Source organism: Athene noctua, chromosome 20, assembly GCF_965140245.1.
Source record: "Athene noctua chromosome 20, bAthNoc1.hap1.1, whole genome shotgun sequence".
NCBI lineage: Eukaryota > Metazoa > Chordata > Aves > Strigiformes > Strigidae > Athene > Athene noctua.
In genome coordinates, this window is record NC_134056.1 from 12,571,201 (window position 1) to 12,590,003 (window position 18,803).

Genomic DNA, 18,803 nt, shown 5'->3' on the forward strand with positions numbered 1-18,803 from the left:
GTTTTTGTGGCCAGAACACCTGGCCAGTAAACCTGCTCTGGGGAATCTTTAATAAGGACAAGAGGTCAAAAAGGCCACTTTGCAAATATCCACATCTAGTGGCGTTCCCTAGGACTCCTGAGTTTAGGCAAACTTTTAAATTGACTCAAGATTGTTTTGAGTACAGCAACATCCCTATAGTGTAAGGAACTTAATTCCCTACAGATATTAAGCAATCTGTGCAATGCAAATGGAAGGAGGTGATTAATAAATGACATGTCTTTTGGTATAAGTCTGCATGTCAAATTATCTTTCACTCTGTGTTTGAAGGAACTGTTTATTCAGGGTTATAATGGATTTCATCACTCAGACGTCAAATCTAGACTGGCTGTTTTCCTGGAAGGTAGAAACCAAAACTAGTTTAACCAGCCATTGTGTGGAGTCCCTTGCTAGGATTTATGGCCTCTTTTTTAGCAGGAAATTAGAACCAGCGGGTGATTGCTTTTGTTCCTTCTGGCCTTAAAAGTCTCAGGGAGGAATCATCAGCTGAAATAAATTTTCATGGTTCTACTAGTGTTGCTGCAACAGGGTACTTGAGCTAAGGAGCTGTCCCACTTGAGCCCAGGTAGCTCTGAGTATGGGTGTGTATATAAATATGCACAAGCTACTCCTTGTCTCTATTTTGCCTGCAGTTTGCCTGTTAAGCTATCTGCAAAAGAATTGCATTTATCTTTCCACAACTTTAAGCAGCTTCCTAACAGCTGCTGTTTTAAAAAGAGAATTTTTTTTTTTCTTTTCCATTTCCCTTTTGCAAAATAGATGGTATTTAGACCTGGACCAGTGACAGGTTTAAGATCTGGTATCTGTCTTGTGAAGCCCAGATTGAGGGAATTGCTTTCTATCAGTTGGGAACTGGCAGTCTTTCTTCCCCCTGCGTCCACTTGTTGCTCCCATTGCTCCTTTCATTCCTTTTCCTGTGTTTTGTTCCCTGTTCAGGGACTGACCAGAAGCTCAGTGGTGGTGGGAGTGTTTTGGCAATCCCTCTGCTTTTGCCCCATGCCTTTTTTTTTAGATTTACTATTCTTATTGGAGGTCTCTGAGGAGAACATATAGCCACAATGTGGTGTAAAAGTATATTGTACCTAAGGGAATATTAAACCATGGAAAAACTGGACAATAAAAGTAGCAGGCAAAGTATAGATTTCCTTCTATTTTTCAGTTCGGTTTGTAAATGGTGTCATGTATTTATTGATAGCTGAAATAACACCAGAGCTGCAAAGCAAAAGCAATTACTAATAGGGCTGATGCAGAAAACAGGCACATCTGTGACTGTCTCAGGAAAAGCATAATGTAATTCTTCAGTTACATTCTGCTTTCTGGATAGAGAGCTGTAAAATATGCATCTGTACTAATGAAGTTAGCACTGTTGATCTAAAAGAAATAGGAACTTCTCATTTAACAAACCCACAGCTGTTTTGGGAGAAGTACATGGGAAAAGCCAATCAGACGGTATGTTCCATGTAAAGAAAAGTCTACCAAAGGTTGATATATGCAGTTAAATGTAAATAACTCCATGTATCTCCTGCATGACTTAGAGAGGATTCTTTTCTGTATGACCTGGAGGACTGGTGTGTCCAAGGAAAATTATGGTAGTTTTATTTATAACAACAAATCCAGCCATTTCTAAATGAATCCATGGTGGTCAAGCGCAATCATACTAATGAATTCTGGTAGAATTTTACAGTAGGTATAAAGAAGCTAAGAAAAACGGTAATTTTTTCCTGTACTATCTATAAAATTGTCAAAAATGTCAAAAAAATTTTTAAAAATAGCAAAAAATTTCTCTGAAATGACGGATGATGTGTTCACTGAATAACTTCGGAAAATCAGCACACATTTACTTAAGTGTGGATCTACAGGGCCAAGCTCTGGGGATTCAGCAGAAGGTTCTGGGAGCTGGGCATCTGTCTTCTGCTTCAGTGAAGTATTGGCAAGTAATTCCTTTGAAATCTCAGAATTTCAGTTTTAAAAGTTGTTGGCCAAACAGCCTTTATGTGCACACATGTTAATTACTGGAGAGTGAAGAGACAAAACCGGAGAGAACACACTGGGGAAAAAAATCCCCTTTAAATTTTTTGGTATGTTAGAGATGCTTTCTGACTTTAAACCCCCTACAATCAGACAGGACTAGCTTGCTTTTAAGCAGTATAATTACATTTCTGTCACTAGCATGCATTCATTTGAAAGCACAACTTCATCAGAAAGAGATTTGATATGGTATAAAAAAGAGGCTAATTGGCTTATGGCTGTAGGTTGAGAGGTCAGTATTAGATTAAAGAGTTAAGAGCATCAGCAAGCTGCTAGAATGAACTGATGTGCCCTGGTGGTATGTTTAATTCAGCCAAATGGGAGAGGCATCTTAGAAACAGGAAAAAATATAGGAAGGACTATCATCCAAAACCTTTTAGGAACATATGGAACATGCAAGGCCCTTAAAAGCTACATCAGGAGTCTAATAGTTTCCAGGATACCTGTTACCGACTCCAGACCGCATCAGCTGTGGGATTGTATACCACAAAGTAAAAGTGGGGACAGTCTCACTTAAACAAATCCTTGTGTTCCTTTTGCTCCAAGACAAAGGGAACCCCACTGAGCACTGACATTGGCGTGTCCAGAAGAAATGGGGAAAGGCAAAGGGGATGGGACACGGAGCTTGCCTGCTCTTCCCATGTCAGCACAGAAGGAGAGGGTGGATTCACTGCTTTTCCAAAAGTGGGAAGCAAATAAGTCATTGACAGGTATGTGTTCTGTTTGCGAGTGGGAGATGGCAGTTCTGTGGCATGAGACCATGCGACACTCTTACCCTGTGGTAGTTTCTGTGTGCTTGGGGATGTGCAGGTGTAGGGGGCTACATTTGCCCAGTTTTACTAAAGTCTTAAGCCTTGTACATATTCACACACATGCACAGATCCACTCTATGTTCTTATCCAGCCAGCAGTAAAACTATCTGGTCATTCAATAATCATCCCAGATTATTTAAAAACCCTGTAATCAATCGGTACCTGTCTGAGTGCTGCCACAGATAGATGTTGGATTCTAAAGGCCTGTGCAAATCAGCTGCCTTGCACAAAGATAGTCAGACTATTTGCAATTGATAGTTTGGCTGTATTATACTTTTAGGCGAGATTAGTTCACCAGTTCCCTGCCAAGAAGAGAACCGCATAAACAGAGGATTGTTTAGAAACAAAAAAAGTTCTTCTTGATGGAGAAGTCATGTAAATGGGAAGAAACAGGAAACTAATCTTCCCTTGTTCGCTCTGAAAGAATGCATATCTCTGAGGAATGTTGTAATTATGGATTTAGGAAATCAGTCCAGTTTGCCAGGGTGTGAATTTCAGAGTTCATTCAGTCCACCCTCTCAAGCATTTCTCCTTCAGAACAAAAACCACCAGGAGTTTAAATGTACCAAAAGAGATTAAAGGAGAGAAAAATCTACTGCCAAGTTTTGCTTTTGGTAAAGATCCTGCAAAGATACTTATTATTGCTTTGGCTATGAGCCAGATGAGGTTTGTGCATGGTAAAGTAGAAATAAGTGGTAACCCATGTTTTTCCTGTGGGCATCTATTTTTCATAGACAAATGGTGGAAAGAGTGAGTGCTCCTGAGCAAGTATTTCCATCGTCAAGATTTTTGCTTATTCGCTTTGAAGACTTTAGTAAATAGAAAAATGACCCCTGCTGGGAATGACACATTAGCATGTTCTTAGAGAGAAAAGACCCTAAAACCAAGTTCCTAAATATCCTGAAGCAAGCCTGGGCTGGAACAGATCCATAAACAGATTCTGAGAGCACGAGGTGTGAATACAAGGCACAGCGAGGCTTGGGAAGATGAATGAAATAGCCCCTGATGAGCATCACTGAGGAGTTCAGCATGGCCTGGAGAAGGGCTTGCAAAGGCAGCTCTCACAATGAGCTCTCACAAACCTGCTTAGAAGTGAAGCAGTAGCAGCGGAGGAGAGACCCAAGAAGTCTGATGTCAGTAAAGCTAAGGCCTGCATTAAAAACAAAACAAAGAAATTAGCTTCCTGCTTCTGTTCTTTGGCAGTCAGATTTTAAGTTAATTCCACTTCACAGCTGACAGGCCTCTTAATTAAGGTAGTGATACAGGTAAGAACCTTTCGTGGAGCTATTTCTACAAAAAAAGGGCAGATGTGAGGGGAATTGCCATATATCAGGAATAAGTGCTGGCAGAGTAACAATACGTCCTGGTATGGGAGGACCCCTATAGAAAGCTGTTAAAATAATTCAGAGCCAGGACCAAGTAACAGGAGATTCCTGCTTTGTTGCTCAGCCTTATATCTTGGAATTTGACCTGAGCAGGAAGAATGGAGCAGGGAGAGAATGAGAAAGAGATTTCTGAGGCTTTTCCCCAATCTCCAGTTCCTTCCTCCTGAAAAGTCTGCATCAACCATGTGGAGCTTACACAGGCTGGACCTGAGCAGTACATCCTCTGCCGAAGAGCAAATGTGCTTACCGAGGAGTAAATGTGCTGGAATTCCTTGTCTTTTTCGAAAGGAAGATGGAGCGTATGAATTCTCATTATGTATGTGACTAGGTATGGGAACATTTAATTGAGTGATTGGTTGGGTTATTTGGTATACTGGTTTAGCTCATTAGGGTTAATATTAGGGCTACCCAAAACAAATGGGAAGGCGTCATGGTGGCTTTAGCTGATGAGCATCCTGACAAACAAAATGTAATCCTGTGAGTTCATTTAACAGCAGTGGTGGAGACGCAGCGACAGTGGTTTCATTCCTGCAGACTCTTCCTCTTTACACATCTGCAGCTCTCACAGTCCTGCACCAAAGCAGTGCTTTAGTTCTCTGTTCTTGTCCCCACAATGGTGTCAGGCTCTGGCAGCGTGCGGCTGTCGCTGCGGTCCCTTGCTGTGCTTTTGTAGCTGGAGTGGAGTTCCTGCAGACAGATCTTGTAGTACGAGTGGATGTTGTACACTTCTGCTAAGTTGGATTTTGGAATAATCACGTTTGATAATAATCCTTCAGGCAGCCTCACAGCTTAGCAGGATGTCAAATTTTCCTCATGTGGGCTTCTATGCTTCAAGTTACAAACTGAAACAGGCTTATGTAATGGTGAATTTTGTAGAAAAGTTAATGAAAGTGCTTGCCAACTGTATAAACCTTCTTAGGCTTGAAAGACCAGAGAAGTTAATGTTGGGTCATACGAGGACCAGGCTCAGTGTCAGTACCAGTGCAGGTCACCTAATGTGCAGTATATGATGGGAGCCCTTACCTTCTTAAACTGGAGAGCACAATTTGCCATTTGCCTCAGTGACACTTTGTCCATGTGTGTGTGACATAATGACAAAAGGCGGATAGATAAATGCTACTTCAAAATACACTGGGAAGATAAGGGTTGCCAGTTTGTCTTCAGTGTACTGTGTTATTGGACTTAGACAAAGCATCTACTGTGATAAGTAACATACTACTTTGTGCTCTGAAAGAGTTTGGCCAATTTCCCCATCCTCATTCATCTTCAGCCTTGCCAAGTGCTGGAATGCTCCCAGAAAATATCTCTAGCCTGCCATCGTGGGACCAAGAGGTGTGAGAAATCTGGAAGCATATCAAAACTGTGTGGCTTATGTATTCAGAACAAGTCCTTGGTCCTTTGCTGATGCCTGGGATGAATAATATTTCAGCAACTCTGGGGCCAGGGTTAAGTCAGAATTCAGAAGACGCCTCTACAACAATTGTGAGAAAGGGATTTCAGGGGGAGGCACAGACCCTCAGGACAGACTTCACACTGAAGTGAAGGAAAAAGAAATTATATCTTTAAAAGCAAGTACAATAAAGTTACCTTAGTCTATTTGTTAAGGAATTGTATTTTTGTTTTTTATGAATGGCATGCAATTATTACTCTCTTCAAACAAAGGTTATTTTAATAGGGTTATCCTGACTGTTATTGACTCTACTGCTCATTAAAGACATACATTTATGATATTCCCTGAACAAGTAGTGAAGGGGAGAACAAGTATTGCAGATGAATGCCCCCTGATTTTGTGTATCAGCATACCTGGAGTTGTTGTGGGATGTAGTTGAGGAAAATTAGTTAATTGAGGGTTAAAATAGAAGGAAAAGTTCTGATCTTCCCACTGTGAAAGTCCCCAAAGTGTCCGGCTACACCTACACTGCTAAACAAGACCATGAACTGATCTGTGACCCCGAAAACAAGTGGCACTGGCACAGGCTCAAACTGCCTTCCCTCCTGGGAGCTTTGTCTGAAATCCACAGTGACAGGAGCTGAGGGACACCAGATCCCTTTGCTAATGCGGTTCTGCAGGTGCAGAGTGGCCAATCAGACAGTAAAAGCTGATTTTTCAGGACAGCACTTAAATGGCTGCATTTGTATGCTGGTGGGTATTGTGATTCAGTGTCAGTGCTGAGCTTTACCATCTTACAGATGTCTTAAGGTTTACTAAATCCTCCTGTGTCCTGAAGCATTTGGGGGGTTGCGTGCTTGATGGTTCACTTGGGCAGTTAGGAGCAATGTTGTTGTAGAGTATTACACCCTCTCTGTTAAACCTCAATTTCTGTCAGGGCTTATGCCTTCTCCAGCCAAGAAACATTGATATCCATGTTCTGGTCAGCTACTGAAGTGAAATCTGGTAATGATCGTGTCAGATTCACTGAAGTAAATTGCTGTGTGCAGAGCCTTTCATCTCTGGAGTAGGAAGTGTCATGTGCACTGTGAAGTGGAGCCATTGCCAGCAGACAGTTTGTCTGTTATGTGGCTCTGTGAGTTGGGTGAAGGTTGTATGAAGGATGTCCAACGCTGTGTTTAAAAAAATATTTCAACCTCTTGCTTAATGTTTTTTGAAAATACTCTCTCTTCAGATCTGACTTTGAAAGCAGAGTTCATTCTTTTCCTCTGCTATATACCTTCTCTCATCTGTGGTAGTATGAGCAGATTTTGGAGACATGATGACTTCATCTGGTGAAGATGAATTACTTCCCTCAGGGACTGCCTGACAGAAATTTGGAAGCAATCCCAATGCAGGAAATGTATTTGGATCTCTGTGTAGTATTGTTGAGCGTGATCAGGACCATCCTGTATTCTGGGTAGATGAGATCTTGGGTGTTCTTCGCCCGGGAGGTGCTTGGAACTTGAAAGCAGCAGTTGCTGCAAGAAGCCACCTGTCTGCGTGGAGATGAGTCTTGGTGCTGGGGAATGCACAGCACTGCTAGTCATAGGATCAGAGGCTAATTTCAGTTTGAAGGAGACTGTGGAGGTCTCTGCCCTCCTACTCAGAGCAGGGCCAACTTAGTTAGACAAGCTATTGCAGGGCCCTGCCTGCTTCCACAGCCTCTCTGAACCCATTGCAGTGTTTAGCCACTCTCACTGTCACCTCTTTTTTCCTTTAGGCCTGGCTGGAATTTCTGGAAGGATCTGAATCCATCTTCTCTATGATCCCCCATGATAAAATTGAAGAGACTGGTTATATTCCCCCATAGCCCCCAGCTTAGCCTTCCCTAGGCTGAACAAGCCCTGCTCCCTCCCCCTCTCCTTCTACATCAAGTGCTCCAACCCACTAACCATCTCAGTGGATCTTTACTGAACTCTCCTATTTTTCAGCACCTCTTTTACACGGGGGTGACAGAACTAGTCACTGTCCAGGTGTGGTCTCACAAGTGCAGAACAGAGGGGAGTAATCACTTCCCTCAACCTGCTGGCTGAAACGCAGCTGTCTGTGCAGTTAGCTGGGTGAATTTTAACAGACGAGCTATACGTTTTTTTCCTTCAGGCTGCCACTTGGTAGTGGTGTCTGGATGTCTGAATGAGAAATTGCATTGGCAAGATTGTGTGAGCTGCAGAGAGAAAAATGGAGCCAGATACATCCCATCACACAATATTGTCCTAGCTGCTCATCACAAGCCAGCAGCTTCATTCAGGTTGCCCAGGAACAATAAGCTCCTTGTGGGGACCCCCGGTACAGCAACAGGTTGGTTTTAAGAGTTGCCTTTGCCTTGATCCGTTCAAGTGATATCGTAAGTTAGACTCCTCTGAATTGCCTTTTGGAAGAGCTCATTGCATGGCGAGACTGGGAGGCTGAGTCTCCTGATTCACAAAGCTGAAGCTAGGTAGTGTGAACATGCCCCAGGGAGCCACATTGCCAAAGCTTTGTTGAAAGAGAGAAGAAAGACCACTTCCCCGCCATTGATGTGGTAATGGCCTCCAGAACACTGAAGTGTGGCTCTGTCAATGACGCACTGATTGCTATCTGAAAGTCAGTCTTCTGGGATATGAATGGAGGCTATTTTGTTCTTCTTCAGTTCATAAATTAGTGCATCTGAGTAGCCAGTGCCTGTGAGCGAGAGAACAGCTCAAGTGGTGAGAAAGCACGGCTTTCTCATGCTTCTGTCTTTGTGCATTGGCCATGGGTGAGTGGCCTGCTGATTTCACAAGAAACCCTGTTCAGAAGTGAGCGTGGGTAAAGTTGGCATCTTTTATCTGAGTGCCATCTATGTAGGATATCCAGAAGTCAGGATTCCCCTTCTCTCACAGAACAGGCTGTGACCCCGGACTGAGCTGGCACTGAGGGTCCCAGCTCCAGTCTCATTCATAAAGGACTTCCCCTCAATGACATACTCAGGGTGACATACTGCTGCAGCATCTCTCCATATAGTACAAGTGATGCTACCTTCAAAACGGAAATCCTGAGCCCAAATAAAATAAAGTAACAATAAAACTAACACAGTAGGATGTTCCAGGGAATCTTTAAACAAAGGTTCCTGCACAGTACCTGCAGCACTGCAGTGAGTTTAGAAATGCTGTTGGTGTCCTCCACTGCTTACAGTGGGTTTGTCATTTCAAAGTCCAGGTTTCTTTTTTCCCTTTTAAAGTTGCTGTCTCTAAAATATTCTACTTGACATTTTCTCTGCACTAACAGGATTTTTTTTGTTGATTCTGGAAGCACTTGAGAACAGGGGAAATTGGCCAAGACATTCAAAAGTTAAATTAAAATCTGACTCTGCAAATAGCCAGTGTCATTGGTGTGAATAACTTCACTCCTCAGTAAAAGATACTGAGGGAAAGCAGAGAACTGTATCAGACAGAAATGCAACTTAACGCATACAGATAAAAATAATCTAGGGTTGGCTAGGGTGACTTCCAAAGAAGATATTGGATATTTGGATCAAAAATTATTGATAACAGTGGAGGAATTGCTGATGCTGTTGGTTAAGGTCAGGACATTCCTAAGCTTGCTCTGCACTGGTGGTTGTGAGCTTTGTAAAGCATTCAACTGCGTAAGAACAGGATTTACGGGTAGGTAATCTGCAGCAGTCATTTTGGAAAGCTTTAATCATGGGTTAATTTTGGTGTCAGGAGTTTTTGTGTGCACTTATGGATTAAAGAATGTATGATATGTCTAGAATTCAGAAAGGGATGCAAACAATCCTCATGGTATATATCATCTTTTCCTGCTTGGAAGTGTCACTGATGTTGATTGGAACAACTGTGCCAGTTTCCTCTTGAAAAGTGTTCATTTACTGAAAACCAAATACATGAAATGTCATCCCTAGTGATCCATTTGTCTCTGCATCTGTGCCCACATCTTCTGGGGCCAAAGTTTCCACATTCTTGCTTCTTCCAAAGCTGTTGCGGTGGAAGCCTTTCTCCTTTTCAGTGAAAAACAAACAAAGCTATTTTCCATTTCAGAATGCAAGATGTAATATCTCTGGAGAGATTAACCTTCTTTCCAGAGTTGTTTTTGTGGTTGAAAGAATAAATCTGTTATCATTAAAAAAAAAAAAAAAAATCTTCACCTCATTTTTTCCAGAAATAAAGATGACATAATGAGATTTATTAAGAACTGACTCTGGGTGAACTAAAGAAAGATCCAACCCCAAAGACTTTGTGTTCTAGAAAAAAGGCAGAAAGACAATAGGATGGACACAGGGGAAGCTAGAAGAGGGAATTGCTCTGTGTTATTAGTAAGAAAATATGTTCTTTTGAGGAAGGACTCTGAGAATTGGCTTGGCAAATGTGGCAGGAGGAGTTATTCAGACCTGCTTCATGTGTTAGGTTGACTGAGCTCAGTTGCATGAGGCAGAGAAGTGAGAGATGCACAAAGTATCAGGAGTGGCATGGCTGGGAGGAGAGATTCGGGAGGAAATGTAGAGGGCAAGAAACATTAACATGATCACTTATCCTTTCCCACTCAGCCCCTTCCCTCTGTTCCCTCTCCTGCTTCTCTGCCATAACTGAGCCCCTGGTTAGCTGCTGGATCCCCATCCCACTGACAGTGGCTCCTTGCTGAACCACCAACTCTTAGAGCAGCAGTAAAAATATTCCTCCACATATCCATGAGAAGAAACGTGGTTTGGCATTTGGCAGAGTCACAGGATTGCAGATTTAGTGCTGAGGCAGCAGGTTTTGTGAGCAGACTGGCTTCTCATGTGCACTACCTGGGATGCCAAATTTCTCTGTGGCTTTTCTTTCAATTCTGTACCCCCTCCTGCACCTCTGGGGGGTGGGCCATTCTTTTTTTTCTTTTTTGCTTTGTTTTTTCCTTCTCTTTTACCTTGGGGCCATCAACAGGTTTGTTTCCTGATCTCTGTGCAGGGTGTCTGCTTTGAAGACAACTTCTCACCTTTTAGTTACTGAAGGAATGTGAGGAATGAGGCCCCATGGCCCTGGCCTATCACCCAGCCAGGCTGTGTTTGTACATGCAGTGGAGAAGGAGCAAGGTGCTTGCAGTCCCTGGGAGCAGACTCTGCCCCTGCAGGCACTGCTTGGTGGGCAGCGAAGGGAAGATGGCAGTGGCATGTGGGGGGGACAGGGATGGACTTTAAATGCATATCAGAGCATTCCACTACACTGAAAAGTACTCGTTGGTAGTGCCAGCAGCAATATAGCCATATAGCTACAGATCCCAATCCACCATGTAGAGTTTCAACTTGTTTTAGCAATAAGTTTTCTTGACAATATTAATGTCTGAGGCAGATCCACGAGTAAATCAGTCTGTCAAGAGGAGTGGGTTGCTGATCTGGCTGAAGTGGCTCTGGGATATTTGCAAGAGCGGGTGGGTTGGCTGGGCAGGAGGAGAGGGTTATTCCTACCTCCACGTATCTGTCATGAATGTTGGTGACACTGTGTTCATATTTCCCCTCACAACTGCATCCGCCAAGAGGGTGAACAGGACAAAAGAGCTTTGGTAAATCCAGCTGTCACAGTGGAGACTGTTATGTGCCCCATTTGCCTGCCCTGCTCCCTCGTGCCAGGGTGGGCAGTGTGCCATGCTCCAGCCACTCTGGCTCACAGCTGGGTATTTGGGCTTAAACTACAGGCAGCCGTGAATTTGTGCTTGTGCACCCTGGCTCTGCAGTGTGCAGGGGCACGGGCACATGTTCACTTCCACCAGAAAACAGCCGGGAATGGGGAGCATCCTAAACTGCTCTCCCTGTTTGCAGGTGCATGTAACTTAGGCTTTTGCAGTGACACTTGAGATGGTTGTTTGTCTGTATGGCTGAAGCAATAATCCAGTTGTCACATCCACAGGGGCCTTGAATAGACACAGAGGGAGGAATTTCTTGCACCCAAACCTAGTTCTTCATGACTGGAGTGACTGCTCTGGGTTCCTCTTATGATAAAAGTAGGAATTTTAGAGCACATTTCTTACAGCCTATTGCTGATGCTGGGTGGCAGTGCTGGTGCCCTGGACCCCGTCTGTGGCGCTGGCTGTGTCGTGCTGGTTGCATGGGGTGTCTGTGCACACACTGTGCTGTTGTGTGCTGCTGGCAGAGGGACCTGGTGCCCCTGTTTTCACAGGGGTGTGTGTGGATGGGCTGCAGCTGAGGAGCAAGCCTTTTCCTCGCTGTGAACACCAAAGTCTGTCACTCAGGAAAGCTTGGCTAATGTGTCCTACCTGTAACCTGTGTGCAACTAGCAATCCTAATTACCCGTGCAAATACTCCCAAGACTGGAGGAGACCCCATGCTACTGTCTTACCTGGAGAGAAACTAAGCAATCCTATTGCCTCTTCTAGAACATCAAGTCACAGCATCACTTCAGGGCACAAAATGGGACTAAAACAATCCAAACTCTTACCCCTTCCATAATTACCTGGCTAATGAGCCCAAAGACCCTTACTCTCTCACCAGTCACTGGTTCTGATTTTACTTAATATAATCAGCATCTGAGCAGATAATATGCTAGCCATCAGTCAGGCTGAACGGTAGTGTTTTACCCTTGTTTTGCTGTGCTGCACCTGCAAAGTGGTATTCCCTGAACAAATAGCCATGCTGTCAAGGGGACCCAAGTACCAGTTAAAGTATGTGCTCTTCACCTCTTGGCAGAGAAGAGCAGCACTGACTGAGTTTGAACAAAATCAGTCCTTCAGTGGGGGGTTTCTTGCTCCTTTCTGCACTGTCCAGGACACCCCTGGGGGATGCCGTCTCCTGAGAGGGGGTAGAAACACCCGTGATGGAAATTACACTGACAGTCTTCCTTCACCCTTGATTCCCTTTGCAGAGCACAGTTGGAGAGAATCGATGGCTTCAAGGGCACCTGATACAGTTGCTAATCCATTACTGTGATTTGAACACAGCAGCAAGATGGGCACAACGCTGCAATTTGCCCAAGGAGGTGCTGCCTTATGGAGTGGCTGATGAGCTTCAAAAGCTTCAGATCCAAGAGAGGTAAATACTGTGTTTCATGCCTTTTTAGTGTAGATTGCTTATCATACAAAGACTACATATTTGCTTAAAATAATCTGCAATAATACATCCTTGGGGAGATAATTTTGCAAAAGCTTCCTCCATTTACTCAGATCACATCTTGGCCATGTACGTGCTACATTTGCTTTTCATAAGCCTGGAAATGTCTGTGAAAGGTACATTTTAAACTCAATCCTCAGTACTTAGAAGCTGTATGAGATTGCGTCGTGCTGCAGAGGGGTTTTCAGACTCTCTCTGCCAGATCAACAGCTCAAATGAAATTACATGGATAAGATCTGGATATGCGTCTGTCTTACTGAGTTGATTACACATCTGTCAAAGTTTATGTACTCTGCATCCCCCACTGTACTGCAATCTGGTTTAATCCCTTTTTAGGAGACTTATGGCCAATAAAATAATTTTAAAGTTCCTTAAATTTTTCTAACTGTATTTATTTTCTTGCCCCCTTGACATCTTATAAGCCATTTTTCATCCCAGTCTGTAATTTTTGCATCATCCAAAGCTCTCAGAAGTAATGGGAGTTTTTGACATTTGGGGTCAGATCCCGGAAGAGTCCCATTAATTGAATTTAGGATAAAACCGGACTCTCCAGCACAAACTTACCAAGTGAGCTTAAGAAACCTTTAGCCCCCTAATTAGTCTCTGTCCCCTTTTCTTCCTCTAATGCAATCCCAATAACACAGTGCCATGGTTCCTCTCCTGCTCTGGGACCCCCATGTTTTACGCAGCAGTTGCTGCAGTTCCTCTCTCAATGGGAGCTTCATCCTTTGCATGAACTGAAACAAGAGTGCAAAGGCAGAGGTACAAAAAAAGAATTGTAAAATCCTTATATTAAGAAGGGTTCTTACAACTCCTTGATTTGAAGTGCACAGAACTGTGCAAAGCACTCCAGTCAAGGATCTCTGTCAACCTGCTGGTGTAGGAGGAGCAGAGCAGAAGGATGGAGGGAAGAGGGTGGCCAGGTTCCATGCTGCATGTAGACAAAGCTGTGCAAAGTTGAAAAGAGGCTCTACATTTCAGCAGGCCCATATAGTCACCTAAACTGTTAAGAGCTGTCTGATCCCCCCAGCAAGCTGTATCTGGAGGAATACCAGGGCTTTGTAGTTCTGGTTCTGGGTATTCTGTGCTGTGTCTTTTGAAGAAAATGGCCTAAGATCACCCCCTTCATGCAACAACATCCCAGGCACTTGCTCAGCTATGCTGTATGGAGGAAGAAGGGCTGTATTTGAAAAAAATGACTCAATGCAAAAGATTTGCTGCGCCCCAGTAATTCACTTTTATACTCATGTGAGTGATGGTATCTGCCATTCTTCAGTGACTCTGTCCATGAGATTTTTAAGCAAGTTATTCAGAAATAACCGTGTTTGGCACCCCTTTTTAAAACCTTTTTTTTTTCCTGGGGAAAAGCCTGCACATATGCAGGCTACTGCAAGTCTTGTGGAACTGCAGAGCTTGCAGATGATACTGCATGAGGGTGTTGTGAGGATCTCACCCAGGACTGCGCAGGAGATCTGGAACCTCAGGCTGGATGAGGGCTGGCTGGTAGTCCCATCAGCACAGGGCCCAGTAGCCTCTGTGCCCATGTGTGTTTGAGCCAAACTCCTGCAAGGCTGCAGGCTACCACAGTCCTTGGGTTCAGAGTAATTACCCCACCACCTTGCTGGCCAGCTACCATCAAACATAATTTTCTCCGCTCATTCATGTGCAGAAATTCATCTGCGTGGATTCTGTGCAGAGAAGAGGACTTATCCCTGAATCCTCAATGCAAACAGGCGAGCTCTGGGCTGTGTGGTTGGAGGGCAGCACAGCTCAAAGCCCTGCTGTCACTCCTGGAGCGATCACATGTTTCCAGGTAGAGTCAAGGCTTTGTCAAAAACAGAAGAGAGGAAGCAGTGACAATTTTGGGGTTCCTTTAGGACTCTTCCACTGTGGTACACATCAGTCACCTTACTGCACGGTGGTGTCCTTGTCTGGACTTGGCACCACTTGCCTGATGTTTCCCTCTTACCCTCACTGGTGAAATATGTTGGGGGCTTTTTTAGCATGGAGATTGGTGATTCTAGTTCAGAAGCCAGGTGAGATTAGAGGAAGGGTTGTGGGAAAATCTTGACCACTCCCGAGAGGTAACTGTTTACAGTTTGTGCAAGCTGATAGCCCATATCCTTAGGATATATATACACATAGCCCTTGAAGCCTGTAACGTGAGGGAGTAACTTCCTACATGGAACTGAACCTCTCAGTGTACACAGTGGAAATCTGAATCTGATTTGAAATGGTCTGTGTGTCCAGGAGGAGTTGGTGATGCCATCACACTCTGCTGTATGGGGAGGAATAAAGCCAGCAAAAGTCGATGATCCCTGGGTAGCAAGTTGGGCTCTTCCAGCGCTGTGCTCTTGGTGTGGGAAGCAGGGGCAGGGTCCCTGTTGGCATGGCTGTTGCACGAGTCTGCACGCCCGTGCTCATCTGCTGCCTCGCATGGTTACATGCAGATGATTTGGGTGCTTCCTTTTACCTTATGTTCTTAGTGCAGGACTTTCCTACTGGTGTCATATGTCAGATTTATGAACTCCAGCTAACAGTCGGGATCTGTCACTGGCTGCCTGGTTAATGCTGACACCTCACTAGAGGATAAGGAGACTATTTTAAGAAGACCAGCCTGAGACTGAGTGAGGTTACCTGCTCTAACAGGTTTATCCTGAAGTTGGTTGTTTTGTACATTACAGCAAATTTCCATCTCCTGGAAGAGGTGTTTGTGCAAAAACTGCAGCTTTCATAACTAAAAATTGTATTTTTAGAGCATAGATTGGACTAACTTGAATTACGCAGAAGGTGACTGAGAACATGGTGTATTATTTTTTAAGGCTGAGGATTTTGGGATGGTCTCACAGATGGCCTCGAACAGTTCATGTGCTGAGCTTCATGGGTCTGATCTTTCTCCTAGTGCAGATCTGCACTGCTTCACGTTCAAGCCCCATGGAACCTCCAGAAATACAACACAGATGTAATCACCCTCAAAACACTGTCTGCAAAGGCCCGCTTCTCCAGATGGTACATGGCTTTCTTGGAGCACAGGAAACTCTTGTCTTTCTAGAACTTGTGTCTGCTTAGCTCTGGCGCATGGCTGGAGCTGCTCTCTTCCCTCCTGAAGCTGCACCAGCCGCCACTTGGGAGCCAGAGGTTTTTGCATGAGGTGTAATCCCTCAAAACACAAAGGGCTGGTCAACAGAAGTGTGACTTAGCCACAGACTCCGTGCTTCTAGAAAGATAAAAAACATCAGTACATCTCTCTGCTCTGGGAGTCCTGCATCGTATATAGGTGGAGGGAAAGCATGCTGATTAGGATGTGCTCTGCCATTCCTGAGGAGTTGGGACAGATGAGTAAAACCCTTTGTGCCCCAGTTTACTCAGTCAAGATACCTGCTGCAGTAGCTGCTATAAAATCAGCAGAGCCATGGAACCTAATAAAACAGTCTGTCTGCCTTATTTATTGAGCTAACAAAGCAGCAGGTTCCCAGAGAGGGTGTCCACACTGTAGAGAACAAGGTGGTACCAGCATATAAATTACATCATCTCTGCTAGTCACACCATATGCAGCTCCTGAAATCTGCAGGTGAGAATATTCCTGGAGACCTGAGACTGCACTCCTTCATTAAATATTTTACACAAATATTGACTTCCCCATGCACACAAACCCATGGAAAAGAGTGTTTGTACAGTGAAAGCTGCTATGCTACAAAATTAGTCACACAGTCCCCTAAACATAAGGTTAGTAAATAGTTTCTCAAATAATAAAACATTTCAAGTCTCTGTGGGAAAGAGACTATCCAGAAATTTGTATTATGTCCAAAATAGCTGGATACTTTTTATTAGTTTCTTTCCTCTGATTGCATCATCTGGCTGAGACACCACAGCAATACCCTGACCTTCCAGTTACAAGGCCATTTCAAGATACTCTGTTGCATTTTGAAAAGAAAATGTGCTGTGTAAGATCCTGTTGTAGGAAATCAGTTAGCTCATTTCTGCATACATCTTCCAACGTTCCCAGGGTATTAATACACAGATACTGAATTCCTCTGTGCGGTGCCATCTGAAACCCAAATGGAGGGAGTCGCACAAGCAAGGCGCTTGGTCTGTGGGTTCAGCTGCCTGCCTTCCCTTAAATATAGAAGGTGTTGAAACTTTATTTCTGAACTTTTCTCATTTCATCCCTGTGCAATGTAGAACAAATGGTGCAACCAATGTGGACGTTTTACAGGGAAAGGGGTGGAGGAGAAGAAGCTGGACAGCGTCAGGGAGGTTGGTGAAGCCTTCCTAAGCCATTGCACTATAAAATGATGAGGCAGATTCACCTATTTCCAGCTGGTGATCTTGGTGTGGAGCAGTCTGAGAGTCTCTTTCTGAGCCAGTTTATGCTGTGGAGAAGTGTGAAGCTCCTGTTTAGACACAGTGCTGGTCAGAGCTGACATCTCTGTTATGTATTACACCGTGGGAGCTAGCAGACTTCCATGTTAACCTCAAGGGCAAAAAGCAGTAAATCTAAAATGTGTTATCTCTGAATGTGGAAACAGCTGCCCAGCTTTGTCATCCAAGTTGCATCAGTTCTGGGAAAGAGAGCTGAGCATTGAGGCCAGGGCTTGGGATTCTGACTCCAGCAAGTGTTTCTGTTTGGGTGTTCCCTGCAGCGGGTATAGTGCATGTGCATGGTAAGGTCTCGGACACAGTGCCATTTCCGTGACAGGAATGAAAAGAGAGGATAAGTCAAGATGAAAGAGATTGAGATTACAGGGAAGGTGAGAAAAGAGAGGGTAAGAGAAAGAGTTGAGTAGCTTGGGGAAATAGAGGACCACAGTGAAATAAGGGGCTTAAAACTCCCTGACATTTCTTCACTCCAGGATTGACTCTCATTGCATGGCTTAAAGCTGTTGCATCTGGTTCTGTGTAGGGTAGAAGATGCCTCAAAAGCAGATAATTATGAAGAGAGTAAGAAGAAGGACTATTACCAGCTTCCTATTCCACGGGCAAATATTCACTTCCTGCAGACTTGGGAAGAGATGCTGCAGTGCTGGGAAAAGGTGCTGCAGGTGAGTGTTACTCTGGTATTTACTTTGCAGGGTCAAGGAGCAGAAACTCCATAGCAGGCTGGTGCACAGGGTTGTATGTGGGCCACTGCCATCAAATGTCACCCTCCCCAAGTCAAGGACAGCTGCTTCCTCTAGGCTTGTCTGATTTGGGGAATGTGTTGGGAATTGCTGTGCCAGGAAAGGTCCCCCCAGGGGTAACTCAGGTGTGCTGTGAGTGTTACTTGTCTCTGTAGCAGTTTGCACACTGGCAAAGGGATGCAGCTGTTGGAAAGGAAATGCTTGTCTTCTGGACAGGGACTGTCCAGGCTACTTTCAAGTGTAGACAGTCTCTAAGTGAAGAAGGCTTTTGTCTGTGTTACAGCCTGGGCAGGTCGTTGGCATCGACATGGAGTGGAGGCCTTCATTCGGCATGGTCGGGAAGCCCCGTGTCTCCCTCCTTCAGATGGCTCTGAAGGATGAGGTGTTCCTGCTCGACTTGCCACGGCTCCTTGAGCAAGCTGAGGTGGAGGGTGAAAAGGAGAAGCTTCCCCATTTCATCCAGATGCTCTATTCAGATGCGGCCATTACTAAACTAGGTAATATGCCTCTCTTCTCCCTGCCTCAGGTCTTTATGCAGCTTATTTTGTGTAATTAATTCCTAGATCCTTTTGGGGTTGTTATTCTCTAAATCCACTTATCACAGAACCAGCTTTTGTAGCCCAGGGTGTTCACATACTGCCATGCCAGGAAGCAGGATGACCAGTGTAACTGGGAATGGTAGAAACACCTCCCCATTTCGGGTCAGACCCAAGATTTCTGATTTAGCCTGACCCCTCAAACTTGGGATTGTTTTAGTTCCATACTAAATGCCAACTTGCACCCAACTGTCTAGGGAAGTCTGCTATCCAGAGCTTTCTGGACTTGTTGGCCCTGTCCTAAAGGTTCTGTGCTGGACAGCAGAGCTCTCCTGCTTACCATACAGATTCTTTTTGGAGGCTTTTGGCAGGAGTT

At 44.4% G+C, this 18,803-nt stretch overlaps 1 protein-coding gene across 7 annotated transcripts in view; it reads left to right on the forward strand.

Annotated features, from left to right (window-relative positions):
- EXD3 (exonuclease 3'-5' domain containing 3) overlaps positions 1-18,803 on the forward strand; it is a 297,682-nt gene that overhangs the window by 127,056 nt on the left and 151,823 nt on the right. For all 7 annotated transcript variants that reach the window (XM_074923669.1, XM_074923672.1, XM_074923670.1 and 4 more), the window contains 3 exons: positions 12,527-12,693; positions 17,675-17,813; positions 18,175-18,388. In XM_074923669.1, coding sequence (XP_074779770.1) covers positions 12,527-12,693; positions 17,675-17,813; positions 18,175-18,388 — 520 coding nt within the window. The remainder of the gene's footprint in view (positions 1-12,526; positions 12,694-17,674; positions 17,814-18,174; positions 18,389-18,803) is intronic.